At 45.2% G+C, this 16126-nt stretch overlaps 1 protein-coding gene across 4 annotated transcripts in view; it reads right to left on the reverse strand.

Annotated features, from left to right (window-relative positions):
• Positions 1 to 6099: 6099 nt before the first annotated feature.
• tnfrsf19 (tumor necrosis factor receptor superfamily, member 19) overlaps positions 6100 to 16126 on the reverse strand; it is a 108822-nt gene continuing 98795 nt past the window's right edge. For all 4 annotated transcript variants that reach the window (XM_072577354.1, XM_072577356.1, XM_072577357.1 and 1 more), the window contains exon 10: positions 6100 to 7233. In XM_072577354.1, the coding sequence (XP_072433455.1) occupies positions 7222 to 7233 (12 nt within the window). In that variant the 3' untranslated portion in view covers positions 6100 to 7221. The remainder of the gene's footprint in view (positions 7234 to 16126) is intronic.

Below are 16126 nucleotides of genomic sequence, written 5' to 3' on the forward strand. Positions count from 1 at the left end.
AAATCACTTCACCGGCTGGACAGTGCTTTGGGATGTCTTAAGTTCTTAAAAGGGGCTGTATAGATAGAAGTCCTTTTTTCTGGAAGTAACAACAAATGGTTGAATGAGTATCTGCAAAACTATGTAGCATAGTTTGTACTTTCTCCCGATGCAGAGAGGAGATGGTACGTTTTGTCAGTTTAAAAGACTGCAGCTACTTCACAGCTGGAATAAATATATACAATATATTTATTGTTGCCTGTGAAATTGTCCAACTGAATAATAAGTACTGATAGATATCCTAAAGCTTTGTTCACAGGTGTCTGAGCATAGACTGTGGTTTTTGATGTTCGCTGCAGCCCCACTAGTCCAAACATGACAACAGTTAACAAAACACATTTGCTGATGTTCTTATTATGATCCCAGCTAATGGTAATGCTGGGAAAGTCAGATCCTGGAATGACAGTTAGCTTGACAAACCATAATTTTTATTTTTTCTTTATTGTTAATCATTGATGTCAGTCATTTACCATTTTCAAAAGAAGCTATCAATGTACTTTAAACAAAATAGCATAAAGGTTTACTACACAAAATAAAAACATTAACCATATTACAGTTCACAAAAACTATTGTGAAATGAGCTAATTACATATAATACAAAGTGAAAAATCACACAATAAGCTTGTGGTTTCAAATAAATCTTTTGAACTATAACCTCGTGTTGTGTGATTTTTGAGGTTTGAGGTGATAGTTGGCAGGCTTTAAGTAGGTAGAGGCAATCTCACATGAGGTTGCAGCGTGTCAGAATTAAATAATGTCCTTCTACATTCTATAACAATCAACAAGATCTTGCTGTAAAGCCTGTATGGCTCTGATTGAGGAACAGTTAATGTTGTGACGTTGAAGCTCAGGAAAAGGATGTGGCCAGGCAGCACACAATTGTTCATTTCACCACTTAGGCCACAAGTCATAGGAGGAGAGGTAGGCCATTTGGCCCACTTTGGCTCTGCTAGTCAATGCGATTGATACTGATCCGATAATCCTCAACTCTACTTTCCTACCTTTCCTCATAACCTTTGATTCCCTTACTGATTAAAAATGTCTACCTCAGCCTTGAGTATACTTAACAACCCAGCCTTGGCAGTCCTGATTCCACAGATTATCCTCTGAGAGAAGAACTTTCTGTTTATCTCTAATTTAAATAGAATCTCTACCATGCAGAAGGAGGGTATTCAGCCCATCAAGTCCACACTGACCGTCTGAAGATCATACCATCCAGACCCTGCCCCATCCCACCATATCCCATAGCCCTGCATTTACCATGGCTTTATCCACCTAGTCTACACATCCCTGAACACTATGGGCAATCTCAGCATGGCCAAACTAACCTGCACATCTTTGGACTGTGAGAAGAAACCCACACAGACACAGAGAGAATGTGCAAACTCCACACGGATAGTTGCCTGAGGCTGGAATCACATCTGGGTTCCCGGTGCTGTGAGGCAGCAGTGCTAACCACTGAGGCAGTGATAAAAAGGCATGATATACTCTTGAGTTTGAATTTTCTTCTTAAAATTCATTATAAATCTGAAAACTGTATTTTTGTATTTAAAATAAGATTTTAAAATGTGCAAACTTACTCTATGGATGTGAGTTGTAAAACCAGTCTGGCAATATTAATTTTTGATCACACCATCAAATATACGGATGGAAGTGAATAACAGAAAAAAATGTAAAACTGAGTACATCTACTGATCAGAGTGAGTTTTGAGAAGATTTGTCGCTCAGGTTGAGGTTCTGGATGTAGGTTTGCTCGCTGAGCTAGAAGGTGCATTTCCAGATGTTTTGTCACCCTACTAGGTAATACCTTTAATGGGCCTCAGGCGAAGCACTGTACATGATTCCTGCTTTCTATTTATATGTTTGGGTTTCTTTGGGTTGGTGCTGTCATTTCCTGTGGTGATGTCATTTCCTGTGGTGATGTCATGTCCTGTTCCTTTTCTCAGTGGGTGGTAGATGGTGTCTAACTGTGTTTTTTGATAGAGTTCCAGTTGGAGTGCCATGCTTCTAGGAATTCTCGTGTGTGTCTCTGTTTGGCTTGTCCTAAGATGGATGTGTTGTCCCATTCGAAGTGGTGTCCTTCCTTATCTGTATGTAAGGATACTAGTGAGAGAGGGTCATGCCGTTTTGTGGCTAGTTGGTGTTCATGTATCCTGGGGGCTAGTTTTCTGCCTGTTTGTCCAGCCACCACCCTGAGAAAAAGAACAGGAAATGACATCAACACAGGAAATGACAACACCAACCCAAACATATAAATAGAAAGCAGGAATCATGTACACCTGAAGCCCAATGAACATGTTATCTAGTAGGGTGATGAAACATCTGGAAACGAACCTTCCAGATCAGCAAGCAATCCTACATCCAGATTTACTGATCAGTTTTATACTTTTTGTAATAGTTGTCAACGTCAAGCCACTGATATTCTAATTTATTGAAAGCACTGTGAGGCTTTCAATTTACAAACATCTAACTTACAAATGCTCGAATGACGAATGTGATCTCATACTGGGGTGTAACTTTAAAAACCTGGGATCTGAACATTTCCTGCACTTACGAACGGCTGCTTCCCATTGCCCTGCATTATGTTCCAACTTGCGTAAAATCAACTTTTGAATGGACTCCAGAGTGAAATCCATTCACTACCCAAGGACTGCCTTCAACTCTGAAGTTAGTCCATGAAAAATGGAGATGCAGTCCACTTAAACATGTGTTTGTAGTGAGGCAGTTAAGAAGAATTTTATTTGCTCTAATTTGCTGATTTAATCTCTAAAATACAAGCTAATCATTCGTGAGCATTGAATGGGGGAATAGAAAATAATTGTTGATGCTAATTATTTTTTTAAATGCTGGATCTCACAGGACAGTAGATTGTTACCTTGCGGTCTTCCTTCATTAATTTGACAGCTATATATATTGGTACAAGTCATTTTGTACTTTGCAGTTAATTCTGTTGTTTTAACTTCATAACCTTTAGAAATGCCTGATGATGCATACTCCTCACCAACCCCCTCAGTTATACTGGCAACATGTGATTCAGAAGAGATGAACATTTCCCTTACGCTGACACATTTCCCAGCAGTTGAAGAAAAAAAAAGTTCACTGATCTTTTGCCAATAATTATCTGAAGGAAAGCTTTGAAGAAGCAGTGTGTACATATTTGCAAAATCTGCAGGGTTGCAGGCTGTATCCAGCAGCTGGGAACATTCAGTTACTGCAACAATTCTGCAGATGTTTTTCAAAATAGGTTTTCTTTATCCTCCTTCCCCAAAGTAGCTAACTGTAAAGTGTGAGGACAAAGTGGAACTCCAAAAGGACTTTGGCAAATTGGTGGAGTGGGTGGTTAGGTGGCATATACGGTACAGTGCATAGAAGTGTGAGGTGATGGACTTTAGTTGGAAGAATGTTGGAAGGCAATATATAAGGGCAACAATTCTAAAAAGGGTGCAGGAGCAGAGGGACCTGGATGTAGTTATGCACAACTAGGTGAAAGTGAGGACTGCAGATGCTGGAGATTAGAGTCAAGAATGTGGTGCTGGAAAAGCACAGCAGGTCAGGCAGCATCTGAGGAGCAGGAGAGTCAGGTGATTCGCCTGCTCCTCGGATGCTGCCTGAAATGCTGTGCTTTTTCAGCACCACACTCTTGACTGTATTTATGCACAGACCAGGTGGAGAGTGCAATTAGTAAAGCACACACTGTTCTGGGTTTCATTAACAGGAGCCAGTGCTGTAATAAGAGCAAGGAAAGATGTTGAATTTGTACAAGACATTTGTTAGACCTCAGCTGGAGTTTTGCGTATGGTTGTAGGCGCCACATTATAGGAATGATGTGAATGCACTGAAAAAAAATGCAGAAGCAATTTCCAAGAATGGTTCCAGGAATGAGAAACTTCAGTTGTGAGGATACATTGAAGAAATTGGGTCTGTTCCCCTTTGAGAGAAAGCTGAGAGGAAATTTGATAGAATTTTCAAAATTATGAGCATGGGCAGGGAGAATCTGTTGCTGCTCATAAATGAGAGGGCATAGTATTAAAAGTGGTACATAAAATAAGTAAGAGCAGTGTGAGAAAAAATCTTGTATCACTTGGCCATTTAACATGATTAATCCTGGACAATTGGTGACTCCAGCCTGAGTACTGTAAACATAGAAGTCATTTCTGCTTTTGACATTCACTTACACACACATTTCATTTTGGGACTGGTGCAGAGAAAATCCAGGCTGACTTTCCCACTCTGCACCACAAAAGTAGTAGGACCATGGCTTTTTTGAAAAGGGGGATGACAGAATGTACCTAAACAAGATCACACTGAGGGACTGCAAATTATTTCTATATTCCATGCCAGGAGTGAAAGAACTAAGCACAAACTGTAAATATGTCATAATATTTGACAGGTTCTGTCCGCACTCTCACAAATTAAATTAAATATAAATTTTCATAAAAATTTGGTAAAATGAGTCTTGTATTTGTTAGATATGGGCATATCTGATAGAAGTGCAACAATGCTCAAAGGAAGCAAAAGACTTGTAATAATTATTTCCAAATAATAAATTACGTAGAATTCAAAAGCGACTGATTATTCAATAATCGGTATATTTCCACCAGTATTGATGATGTGGAGGCTAGATCACTGAAATTTGTTAAACTGGAGGTTAATAGACGTTTTAAAATAAAATCAGGCAGTTGAGTGCTTTAAGGAGCTGGCACACAAGAGGAGTTGAGACCTGGAGTAGATCAGCCATGACCATATAGATTGGCCGGGCAAACTTGGGGGGGGGGCAAATATCTTGTTGCCCCTTTTTCTTATTAAGTGTCAGCTTTTTGCTCAGTGGTAGCTCTCTTAGTTCATTGAATCAAAAGGTTATGTGATTCAACCTGTATCCAGGGCTTCAGTACATATTGTGCACTGATTATTCAGTGCAGTGCCAAAAGAGTGCTGTAGTGTTTGAAGTCCTGTCTTAGATGTAGTGCTAAACTCAATGTTCCATCTCCTTCTAGCTGCGATCTAAAAGATATGATGGCAGAAGACCATGAGAATTCTCCAAACTACTACTTATACCTCTGTTTAAAGGGATAGAACCGATTATTTAACTCCTTCATGTTTGTGAAGTTTGCAGCAGACTTCCTGCTGCATTTGTCGATTTATTAGTGACCGGTGTCAAAATATTCATCAGTTATGTCACATTCTGGGATCTCCTGACACTGTGAAAAGTGATATGAAAATGCTTATTTTTAAACATTCTTCAATATTTATTCCTAATACAATTTTAATTTTCAGGTTGTATGACAAAAAGACCTGATTGTATTATAAGGTCCATGTGTGCTCCACTTACTTAAGCCACATTTTCCAGATACTTACTGAAAGAAGACACTTTTTGTCAAAGTTTTTGTCTTGCACTCATCAAGACAATTCGAAAGAATATAAATGTTAAGGGCAACAGCATTTTTATCATGTATGGACAGACCATGTCGATTAATTAAAAAGTGGACTCAGATTGGTGGAAGTGTTGTCATGGAGAATGCACCAGTTAGATGATGACTGCCAAATAATTGCCAAGTTTTGTTCAGTCGAAGCCAGGCATGTTGATTCTAATTAGTCAAGGCTTTGTCCTGAAGAATGAACCAGAGAATGGATGCCACCTATATTGCTGAGTTGAAACAGATACAGTATATGTGCACATTTTGTCTATCTGCAGAGAAAAGGGTCCTACGTATTAACATTTGCAGCTTCCAGTACGTGCAGGCAAACCACACTGTAAATCTGCCTGGCAATTTTAAACTCTGAGCACAATTGTGATTATTTAGCATATGTTGTCTAACTGCAGAAATATTTTGACAAAATATGTATTCTTTCTGCATTGCTCAAGTTCAGTACTCATAAACAACTATTTTCCAGATACTGGATTGGCATTTTGTTATTACAGTGTTCCAATGTGCAGGACAATGAGTGATCATTTGGAATAAGCATAAATCCCTAGCTGCTTAAGCTCAGATAACAATGCAGTATAAACCCATCATTTAGGCAATACTGTTATTTAAAAGATGCACTAGAGAGACAGAAGGGTAGGATGCATTTTCCTGTACTTTATTGAGTTTGTAGCCAATAGCTAAAGAAGTCTTGAAATCTACTCAGATGCACAGTTGGCCATCCTTTTCAAAATAAATTGTATAAGCACCAAAGTTCAACATTTAATATTAATAAAAAAAGCTATAAGCGTTTGAATGATGTGATTCAACTGAGTAATCCAGTCCTTTGAAGGGAAATGGAATATTGTATGATGAACAAACTTATTGTCTGGCCACTCATGGCATGCACTAACATGTATAAACTAAAGTCATTCAATTCCACCTCCACATTGTTCCAATATTTAGTGCACAATCAGCTAGGCCAATCTAGCTTCCCTTAGCAAGGAGAACGATAAACACATCATTCACAGTGACAGGTTTTGTTTTCATTGATGCACTATGGTAGTACAACAGCAGAGGTGGAGCACAATATAAATGGCTACCGTCTTCATTTATAATTATTTATACTTAACAAAAATTCATTATCTGCAATGTATAGTGGCAACTTTCTAAACAAAACATTAAAGTGTACAACTTTTTTCTAAAGCTTTAATAACAAAGATTTATAGTTAGATATCTAATAAATCAGAATCATTTTTGTGGAACACCACTTCCCACAATCCTCGCCAGGCAGTGTCTGTGGCCACACTTGTTAACACTTCACTGTCACATGTAAGAGCCAACCACAGTGAGAGCTTTAACACACTGGTTGCTGTGTGAACCATGGATTTCCTTGTCATTTATCTTCAGAAATCCTTTAGCAGTTTGAGCACAATGACGTTTTGACAGAGTTCTTCATCACCACCACTGCATTCGTAAACATTCCTCCCAAGACCTTTGAACAACGTGCCAAATGTTTCATACAAAAAAAAAGCAAATAGTAAATCACCACTGGTAGAAATAGACTGCTGCTTAAAATGAAGCACATATTCACTGGGATGTGGTTCCTGTCTGCGACAAATTCAGACCAATTGATGTAGCCCACAGTTTGCCATAGTTGGGCTGAGAAAACCATATAATCCTGAAATTTCAGGCCTCAGCAGAATGTATCTTTAGCTTGAAAGAGTCAATGGAGAAGGATAAAAAGGCAGACATTCCTGTGACACCATCAAGATGTGTTCTAGACACAGTTCTGGAAAGAGAAAATTACAGTCAATACAAAGTCAAAAATAGGTTTTCACTGACACGTTGGATAAAATTAATGGCTAACTCTTTCAGCACATCAATCAAGCCAGTTTAAAACAAAACATCCTTTATTCCAATACCAGTAACAACATGTTCAATTTGACATTTCTTTTCCTTCATTTTCGGGGTGTTGCTGGCCAGGCCAACATTTATTGCCCATTCCTACTTGCTCAGAGGGCAGTTTTGAGACAACCACACTGATGTGGTTCTGGAGTCACATGTAGGCCAGACTGGGCAAACTTTCCACCTTAAAAGACATTAGTGAAGCAGATTTTGTTTTGATTGACAATTGGCAATGGTTTACACAGTTGTCATTATACTGGGTTTTTATTTAATTTAAAAGTTTACCATTAGCAGACTGGAATTCAAATTCACGTCCCCCCAGAACACTAGCATAAGGTTCTGGATTGCCAGGCCAGTGACATTACCACAACACCAGCACCTATCCTTATATTGAGCAATATGATGCTCTCTCTGCACCAGCCTTTAAAATGGAACACATATTGTTTTGAAGCACATAAGACAATGTGACACTCTAATTAAAATGTATAGACGAGACATTCTATAAACATTACTATTAGTAAGCCGCGATAAGTATCTGCCACCACTGGTTACAGACTTCAACCTTCCAGATTGTGTGGTGCCCTAACTTTGGAATACTTTTTATATAAATTTGAACACACTTAATTACTTGCTTTGAATTTGAACTATTTGTAATTGAGGATAGTTCATAGGATCATAGAATGGTTATAGTGCAGAAGGAGGCTCTTTGGCCCTTCAGTATAGGCTCTCTAAAGGAGGAATTCACCTTGTGATACACCCTCACCACCTATTCTCATGGCCCCACACTTTTATCCTTTTCACACTATAATCCAATTCCTCTTGAACACAATGGCTGGACATGTTTTCACCACTCTCACAGGTAATGCATGCTGGATCCTAGCTATAGGTCAAAACGGAATTGGCAGAAAGGGCACTGGTGAAGGCAGGTACTGCAGGGGTTTCCTGTGGCCATCCCTTTCTACCAGATGTACCAATGTGGATACTGGTGGGGGAGATGACTGTGCAAGGGAAAGCAGTGGGAGCCAACTTCATGGCACCATGGGTGAGTCTGCTGCCTGAGATGGATGGAATGGCTGTGCTATATTGGTAGGCAATTTGATTGTAAGGGGAACAGATAGACATTTCTGTAGCCTCAGGAAGAGACTCACAATACCTCCTTACAGTGTTATGGGGATGGCATGTTGCCTCCCTGGTGCCAGGGTCAAGAATGGCACTGAATGGCTGCAGGGCATTTTGAAACACAAACAGACAGAAATCGTAGTCCATTTCGTACTGGTAACATAGGGCAGAAAAAGGGATAAGGTCCCGCAAGCAGAATTTAGGGAACGAGAAAGTTGATTGAGAAAACAGGATCCAGAAGGTCTGGATTATTCCTGTTGATATGCCTGGTGATTTTAGAAATAGGAGGCTAGTCCACATAAGCGTGTGGCTGGGGAGATGCTGCTGGGGGGAGGTGGGGAGGGGCTTTAGGTTTCTAGGACATTGGGCCATTTTTGGGTGTGGTAGGACCTGTACAGGGCAGACGGATTGCATCTGTTCTTTGCAGAGAGGTTAGCTAGTGTTGTTGGGGAGGGTTTAAACTAACTTGATAGGGCGAGATGAACAACCAGAATTAGAAGAGACAGAAAGGGAGTCAAGAAGTTATCAAAATTATTGGCCAATTAAGATACAAGGGAGTTTGGCAAGGTTAGATGGCATTTATTTTAATGCAAAGAGTCTGGCAAACAAGAATATGAATTGACGGGACAAATTAAAATGGGAAGTATAATGTCAGTGCAGTCGCTGACACAAGGTTGAGAGAGGGGCAGGACTGACAGCTCAATATTCCAGGATATAAAGTCTTCAAGTGAGATAGGGAAGAGATAGAAGACAAAGGGTTCACACAGTATTGATTAGGGAATCAATACAACAGTAAGGAGGATGGTTTCTTCATTGGCTCCTCAAGTGAAGCAATACGGGGAGAACTTCAAAACTGAAAAGAGACAATCACAATGCTGGGAAAGTACGACAGACCCATTAATACGCTGAGAGAAATAGAAGAGCAGATATATAAGCACATTTCAGAGAAGTGTAAAGTAGAGAATTTCAACTTGCTCAGCATTAACTGGGGTAGTCATAGATTGAAAACTTTAAAAGAAGCAGATTTCTTGAAATGCATCTGGGGACCTTTTTACGCAAATACACACAAGGCTCCACTGGAGTGGGTGTGGTCCTGGATTTAATTTTACAATACAAAGCTAGACAAATGGCTGAAGTGTGGTTAGTGAAACTGCCCTCAGTTCCCCTGGGTTAGTGAAACTGGCCTCAGTTCCCTGGGTTAGTGAAACTGGCCTCAGTTCCCTGGGTTAGTGAAACTGCCCTCAGTTCCCCTGGGTTAGTGAAACTGCCCTCAGTTCCCTGGGTTAGTGAAACTGCCCTCAGTTCCCCTGGGTTAGTGAAACTGCCCTCAGTTCCCTGGGTTAGTGAAACTGGCCTCAGATCCCTGGGCTAGTGAAACTGCCCTCAGTTCCCCGGGTTAGTGAAACTGGCCTCAGTTCCCTGGGTTAGTGAAATTGGGCCTCAGTTCCCTGGGTTAGTGAAACTGGCCTCAGTTCCCGTGGGTTAGTGAAACTGGCCTCAGTTCCCTGGGTTAGTGAAACTGGCCTCAGTTCCCGTGGGTTAGTGAAACTGGCCTCAGTTCCCTGGGTTAGTGAAACTGCCCTCAGTTCGCCGGGTTAGTGAAACTGGCCTCAGTTCCCTGGGTTAGTGAAACTGCCCTCAGTTCCCCGGGTTAGTGAAACTGGCCTCAGTTCCCTGGGTTAGTGAAATTGGGCCTCAGTTCCCCCGGGTTTCTGACACTGGCCTCAGTTCCCTGGGTGAGTGAAACTGGCCTCAGTTCCCTGGGTTATTGAAACTGGCCTCAGTTTCCGCGGGTTAGTGAAACTGGCCTCTGTTCCCCCGGGTTAGTGAAACTGGTCTCAGTTTCCCTGGGTTAGTGAAACTGGTCTCAGTTCCCTGGGTTAGTGAAACTGGCCTCAGTTCCCGTGGGTTGGTGAAACTGGTCTCAGATCCCTGAGTTAGTGAAACTGCCCTCAGTTCCCCTGGTTAGTGAAACTGCCCTCAGTTCCCCCGGGTTAGTGAAACTGCCCTCAGTTCCCCTGGTTAGTGAAACTGGTCTCAGTTCCCTGGGTTAGTGAAACTGGCCTCAATTCCCCCGGGTTCCCCAACCAGTACCCTTCCACTGACACCGTCCTTCGGCTGACTGAACTGGTCCTTACCCTGAACAACTTCTCTTTCCAATCCTCCCACTTCCTCCAAACCAAAGGAGTAGCCATGGGCACCCGCATGGGCCCCAGCAATGCCTGCCTCTTTGTAGGATATGTGGAACATCTTATGCAGCTACACTGGCACCACCCCCCACCTTTTTCTCCGCTACATCGATGACTGTAATGGCACAGCCTCGTGCTCTCACGAGGAGGTTGAACAGTTCATCCACTTTACCAACACCTTCCAGCCTGACCTCAAATTCACCTGGACCGTCTCAGACTCCTCCCTCCCCTTCCTAGACCTCTCCATTTCTATCTCTGGCGACCGAATCAACACGGACATTTACTAAAAACCGACCGACTCCCACAGCTACCTAGACTACACCTCCTCCCATCCTGCCCCCAGTAAAAACACCATCCCATATTCCCAATACCTTCGTCTCCGCCGCATCTGCTCCCAGGAGGACCAGTTCCAATACTGTACAACCCAGATGGCCTCCTTCTTCAATGACCACAATTTCCCCCCAGACATGATCAACGATTCCCTCCACCGCATCTCCTCCAATTCCCGCTCCTCCGCCCCTCCAATCGCCACCAGGACAGAACCCCACTGGTCCTCACCTACCATCCCACCAACCTCCATATACAGCGTATCATCCGCCGTCATTTCCGCCACCTCCAAACGGACCCCACCACCAGGGATATATTTCCCTCCCCTCCCCTATCAGCGTTCCGAAAAGACCACTCCCTCCGTGACTCCCTTGTCAGGTCCACACACCCCAACAACCCAACCTCCACTCCCGACACCTTCCCCTGCAACCGCAAGAAATGCAAAACTTGCACCCACACCTCCCCCCTTACTTCCCTCCAAGGCCCCAAGGGACCCTTCCACATCCGCCACAAATTCACCTGCACCTCCACACACATCATTTACTGCATCCGCTGCACCCGATATGGCCTCCTCTATATTGGGGAGTCAGGCCGCCTACTTGTGGAATGTTTCAGAGAACACATCTGGGACACCCGGACCAACCAACCCAACCACCCCGTGGCTCAACACTTCAACTCCCCCTCCCACTCCACCAAGGACATGCAAGTCCTTGGACTCCTCCATCGCCAGATCATAACAACACGACAGTTGGAGGAAGAGCGCCTCATCTTCCGCCTGGGAACCCTCCAACCACAAGGGATGAACTCAGATTTCTCCAGTTTCCTCATTTCCCCTCCCTCCACCTTGTCTCAGTCAAATCCCTCGAACTCAGCACCACCTTCCTAACCTGCAATCTTCTTCCTGACCTCTCCGCCCCCACCCCACTCCGGCCTATCACCCTCACCTTGACCTCCTTCCACCTATCGCATTCCCAACACCCCTCCCCCAAGTCCCTCCTCCCTACCTTTTATCTTAGCCTGCTGGACACACTTTCCTCATTCCTGAAGAAGGGCTCATGCCTGAAACGTCGATTCTCCTGCTCCTTGGATGCTGCCTGACCTGCTGCTCTTTTCCAGCAACACATTTTCAGCTCTGATCTCCAGCATCTGCAGTCTTCACTTTCTCCTCCTTAGTGAAACTGCCCACAGTTCCCCGGGTTAGTGAAACTGGTCTCAGTTCCCCGGGTTAGTGAAACTGCCCTCAGTTCCCTGGGTTAGTGAAACCGTCCACAGTTCCCCCCGGGTTAGTGAAAACGCTCTCAGTAGCCCGGGTTAGTGAAACTGGACTCAGTTCCCCGGGTTGGTGAAACTGCCCTCAGTTCCCTGGGTTAGTGAAACCGTCCACAGTTCCCCCCGGGTTAGTGAAACTGGACTCAGTTCCCCGGGTTAGTGAAAACGCTCTCAGTAGCCCGGGTTAGTGAAACTGGTCTCAGTTCCCCGGGTTGGTGAAACTGCCCTCAGTTCCCTGGGTTAGTGAAACCGTCCACAGTTCCCCCCGGGTTAGTGAAACTGGACTCAGTTCCCCGGGTTAGTGAAAACGCTCTCAGTAGCCCGGGTTAGTGAAACTGCCCTCAGCTCCTCACGGGTTAGTGAAACCGCCCTCAGTTCCCCCGGTTAGTGAAACTGGCCTGAGTTATCCGGGTTAGTGAAACCACCCTCAGTTCCCTGGGTTAGTGAAACTGGTATCAGTTCCCCCGGGTTAGTGAAATTGGCCTCAGTTCTCCTGGGTTAGTGAAACTGGCCTCAGATTCCTGGGTTAGTGAAACTGCCCTCAGTTCCCCCAGGTTAGTGAAACTGGACTCAGTTCCCTGTGTTAGTGAAATCGCCCTCAGATCCCTGGCTAAGTGAAACTGGTCTCAGTTCCCCGGGTTAGTGAAACCGCCCTCAGTTCCCCGGGTTAGTGAAACTGGTCTCAGTTCCCTGGGTTAGTGAAATCGCCCTCAGATCCCTGGCTAAGTGAAACTGGTCTCAGTTCCCCGGGTTAGTGAAACCGCACTCAGTTCCCCGGGTTAGTGAAACTGGTCTCAGTTCCCTGGGTTAGTGAAATCGCCCTCAGATCCCCGGGTTAGTGAAACTGGTCTCAGTTCCCTGGGTAAGTGAAACCGCCCTCAGTTCCTCCGGGTTAGAGAAACTGCCCTCAGTTCCCCGCGTTAGAGAAACTGGTCTCAGTTCCCCGGGTTAGTGAAACTGCCCTCAGTTCCCTGGGTAAGGGAAACCGCCCTCAGCTCCCCCGGGTTAGTGAAACTGCCCTCAGTTCCCCCTGGGTTAGTGAAACCGCCCTCAGTTCCCTGGGTTAGTGAAACTGGTCTCAGTTCCTCCGGGTTAGCAAAACTGGACTCAGTTCCCCCTGGGTTAGTGAAACCGCCTTCAGTTCCCTGGGTTAGTGAAACTAGTATCAGTTCCTGGGTTAGTGAAACTGGTCTCAGTTCCCCTGGGTTAGTGAAACCGCCTTCAGTTCCCTGGGTTAGTGAAACTAGTATCAGTTCCTGGGTTAGTGAAACTGGTCTCAGTTCCCCGGGTTAGTGAAACTGCCCTCAGTTCCCTGGGTTAGTGAAACTGGTCTCAGTTCCCTGGCTAAGGGAAACCGCCCTCAGCTCCCCCGGGTTAGTGAAACTGCCCTCAGTTCCCCCTGGGTTAGTGAAACTGGACTCAGTTCCCCCTGGGTTAGTGAAACCGCCCTCAGTTCCCTGGGTTAGTGAAACTGGTCTCAGTTCCTCCGGGTTAGCAAAACTGGACTCAGTTCCCTCGGGTTAGTGAAACAGCCTTCAGTTCCCTGGGTTAGTGAAACTGGTCTCAGTTCTCCTGGGTTATTGAAACTGCCCTCAGTTCCCTTGGGTTAGTGAAACTAGTATCAGTTCCTGGGTTAGTGAAACTGCCCTCAGTTCCCTGGGTTAGTGAAACTGCCTTCATTTCCCCCCGGGTTAGTAAAACTGGTCTCAGTTCCCCGGGTTAGTGAAACCAAACACACTTTCCCCGGGTTAGTGAAACTGCCCTCAGTTCCCCTGGGTTAGTAAAACTGCCCTCAGTTCCACCGCATTAGTGAAACTGTCCTCAGGTCCCCCCCCCCCCGGGTTAGTGAAACTGGTCTCAGTTCACCCGGGTTAGTGAAACTGGCCTCAGTTCCCCGGGTTAGTGAAACCACCCACACTTCCCCCGGGTTAGTGGAATTACCCTCAGTTCCCCCGGATTAGTGAAACTGCCCTCAGATCCCAGGGTTAATAAAATCGCCCTCAGTTCCCCCGGGTTAGTGAAACTGGTCTCAGTTCCTCTGGGTTAGTGAAACTGGCCTCAGTTCCCCCCGGGTTAGTAAAACCGTCCTCAGTTCCCAAAGTTAATAAAACTGATCTCAGTTCCTCTGTGTTAGTGAAACTGCCCTCAGTTCCCCTGGTTAGTGAAACTGCCCTCAGTTCTCCTGGGTTAGTGAAACCGCCCTCAATTCCCTGGATTAGTGAAACTGGTCTCGGTTCCCTGGGTTAGTGAAACTGGCCTCAGTTCTCCCGGGTTAGTGAAACTGCCCTCAGTTCCCCCGGGTTAGTGAAACTGATCTCAGTTCTCCTGGGTTAGTGAAACTGCCCTCAGTTCCCCTCAGGTTAGTGAAACTGGCCTCGGTTCCCCGCGTTAGTGAAACTGCCTCAGATCCCTGGGTGAGTGAAACCACCCACACTTCCCCCGGGTTAGTGGAACTACCCTCAGTTCCCCCGGGTTAGTGAAACTGCCCTCAGTTCCCTGGGTTAGTGAAACTGGTCTCAGTTCTCCTGGGTTAGTGAAACTGCCCTCAGTTCCCCTCGGGTTAGTGAAACTGCCCTCAGTTCCCTGGGTTAGTGAAACTGGTCTCAGCTCCCTGGGTTAGTGAAACTGCCCTCAGTTCCCCTCGGGTTAGTGAAACTGGCCTCAGTTCTCTGGGTTAGTGAAATCGCCCTCACATCCCTGGGTTAATAAAACTGCCCTCAGTTCCCCCGGGTTAGTGAAACTAATATCAATTCCCTGGGTTAGTGAAACTGGTCTCAGTTCCCCCGGGTTAGTGAAACTAATATCAATTCCCGGGGTTAGTGAAACTGGTCTCAGTTCCTCTGGGTTAGTGAAACTTGACTCAGTTCCCCCGGATTAGTGAAACTGCCCTCAGTTCCCTTGGGTTAGTGAAACTGGTCTCAGTTCCCTGGCTTAGTGAAACTGGTCTCAGTTCCCCTGGGTTAGTGGAACCGCCCTCAGTTCCCTGGGTTAGGGAAACTGGTCTCAGTTCCTCCGGGTTAGTGAAACTGGACTCAGTTCCCTCGGGTTAGTGAAACAGCCTTCAGTTCCCTGGGTTAGTGAAACTAGTATCAGTTCCCTGGGTTAGTGAAACTGGTCTCAGTTCCCCCGGGTTAGTGAAACCACCCACACTTCCCCCTGGTTAGTGGAACTACCCTCAGTTCCCCCGGGTTAGTGAAACTGACCTCAGTTCCCCCCGGGTTAGTGAAACTGGTCTCAGTTCCCCCGGGTTAGTGTAACTGGTCTCAGTTCCCCGGGTTAGTGAAACCACCCATACTTCCCCCGGGTTAGTGAAACTACCCTCAGTTCCCCAGGGTTAGTGAAACTGCCCTCAGTTCCCTGCGTTAGTGAAACTGGTCTCAGTTCTCCTGAGTTAGTGAAACTGCCCTCAGTTCCCCTCGGGTTAGTGAAACTGGCCTCAGTTCTCTGGGTTAGTGAAATCTCCCTCAGATCCCTGAGTTAATAAAACCGCCTCAGTTCCCCCGGGTTAGTGAAACTGGTCTCAGTTCCTCCGGGTTAGTGAAACTGGCCTCAGATCCCCCCGGGTTAGTAAAACCGTCCTCAGTTCCCAAAGTTAGTAAAACTGATCTCAGTTCCCCAGGTTAGTGAAACTGCCCTCAGTTCCCCGGGTTAGTGAAACTACCCTCAGTTCCCCGGGATTAGTGAAACCGCCCTCAGTTCCCTGGGTTAGTGAAACCACCCTCAGCTTCCTGGGTTAGTGAAACTGGCATCAGTTCCCCGGGTTAGTAATACTGCCCTCAGTTCCCCAGGTTAGTAAAACTGGCCTTAGTTACCTGGGTTAGTGAAACCACCCTCAATTCCCTGGGTTAGTGAAACCGCCCTCAGCTCCCCTGT

Source organism: Chiloscyllium punctatum, chromosome 9, assembly GCF_047496795.1.
Source record: "Chiloscyllium punctatum isolate Juve2018m chromosome 9, sChiPun1.3, whole genome shotgun sequence".
Classification (NCBI taxonomy): Eukaryota; Metazoa; Chordata; class Chondrichthyes; order Orectolobiformes; family Hemiscylliidae; genus Chiloscyllium; species Chiloscyllium punctatum.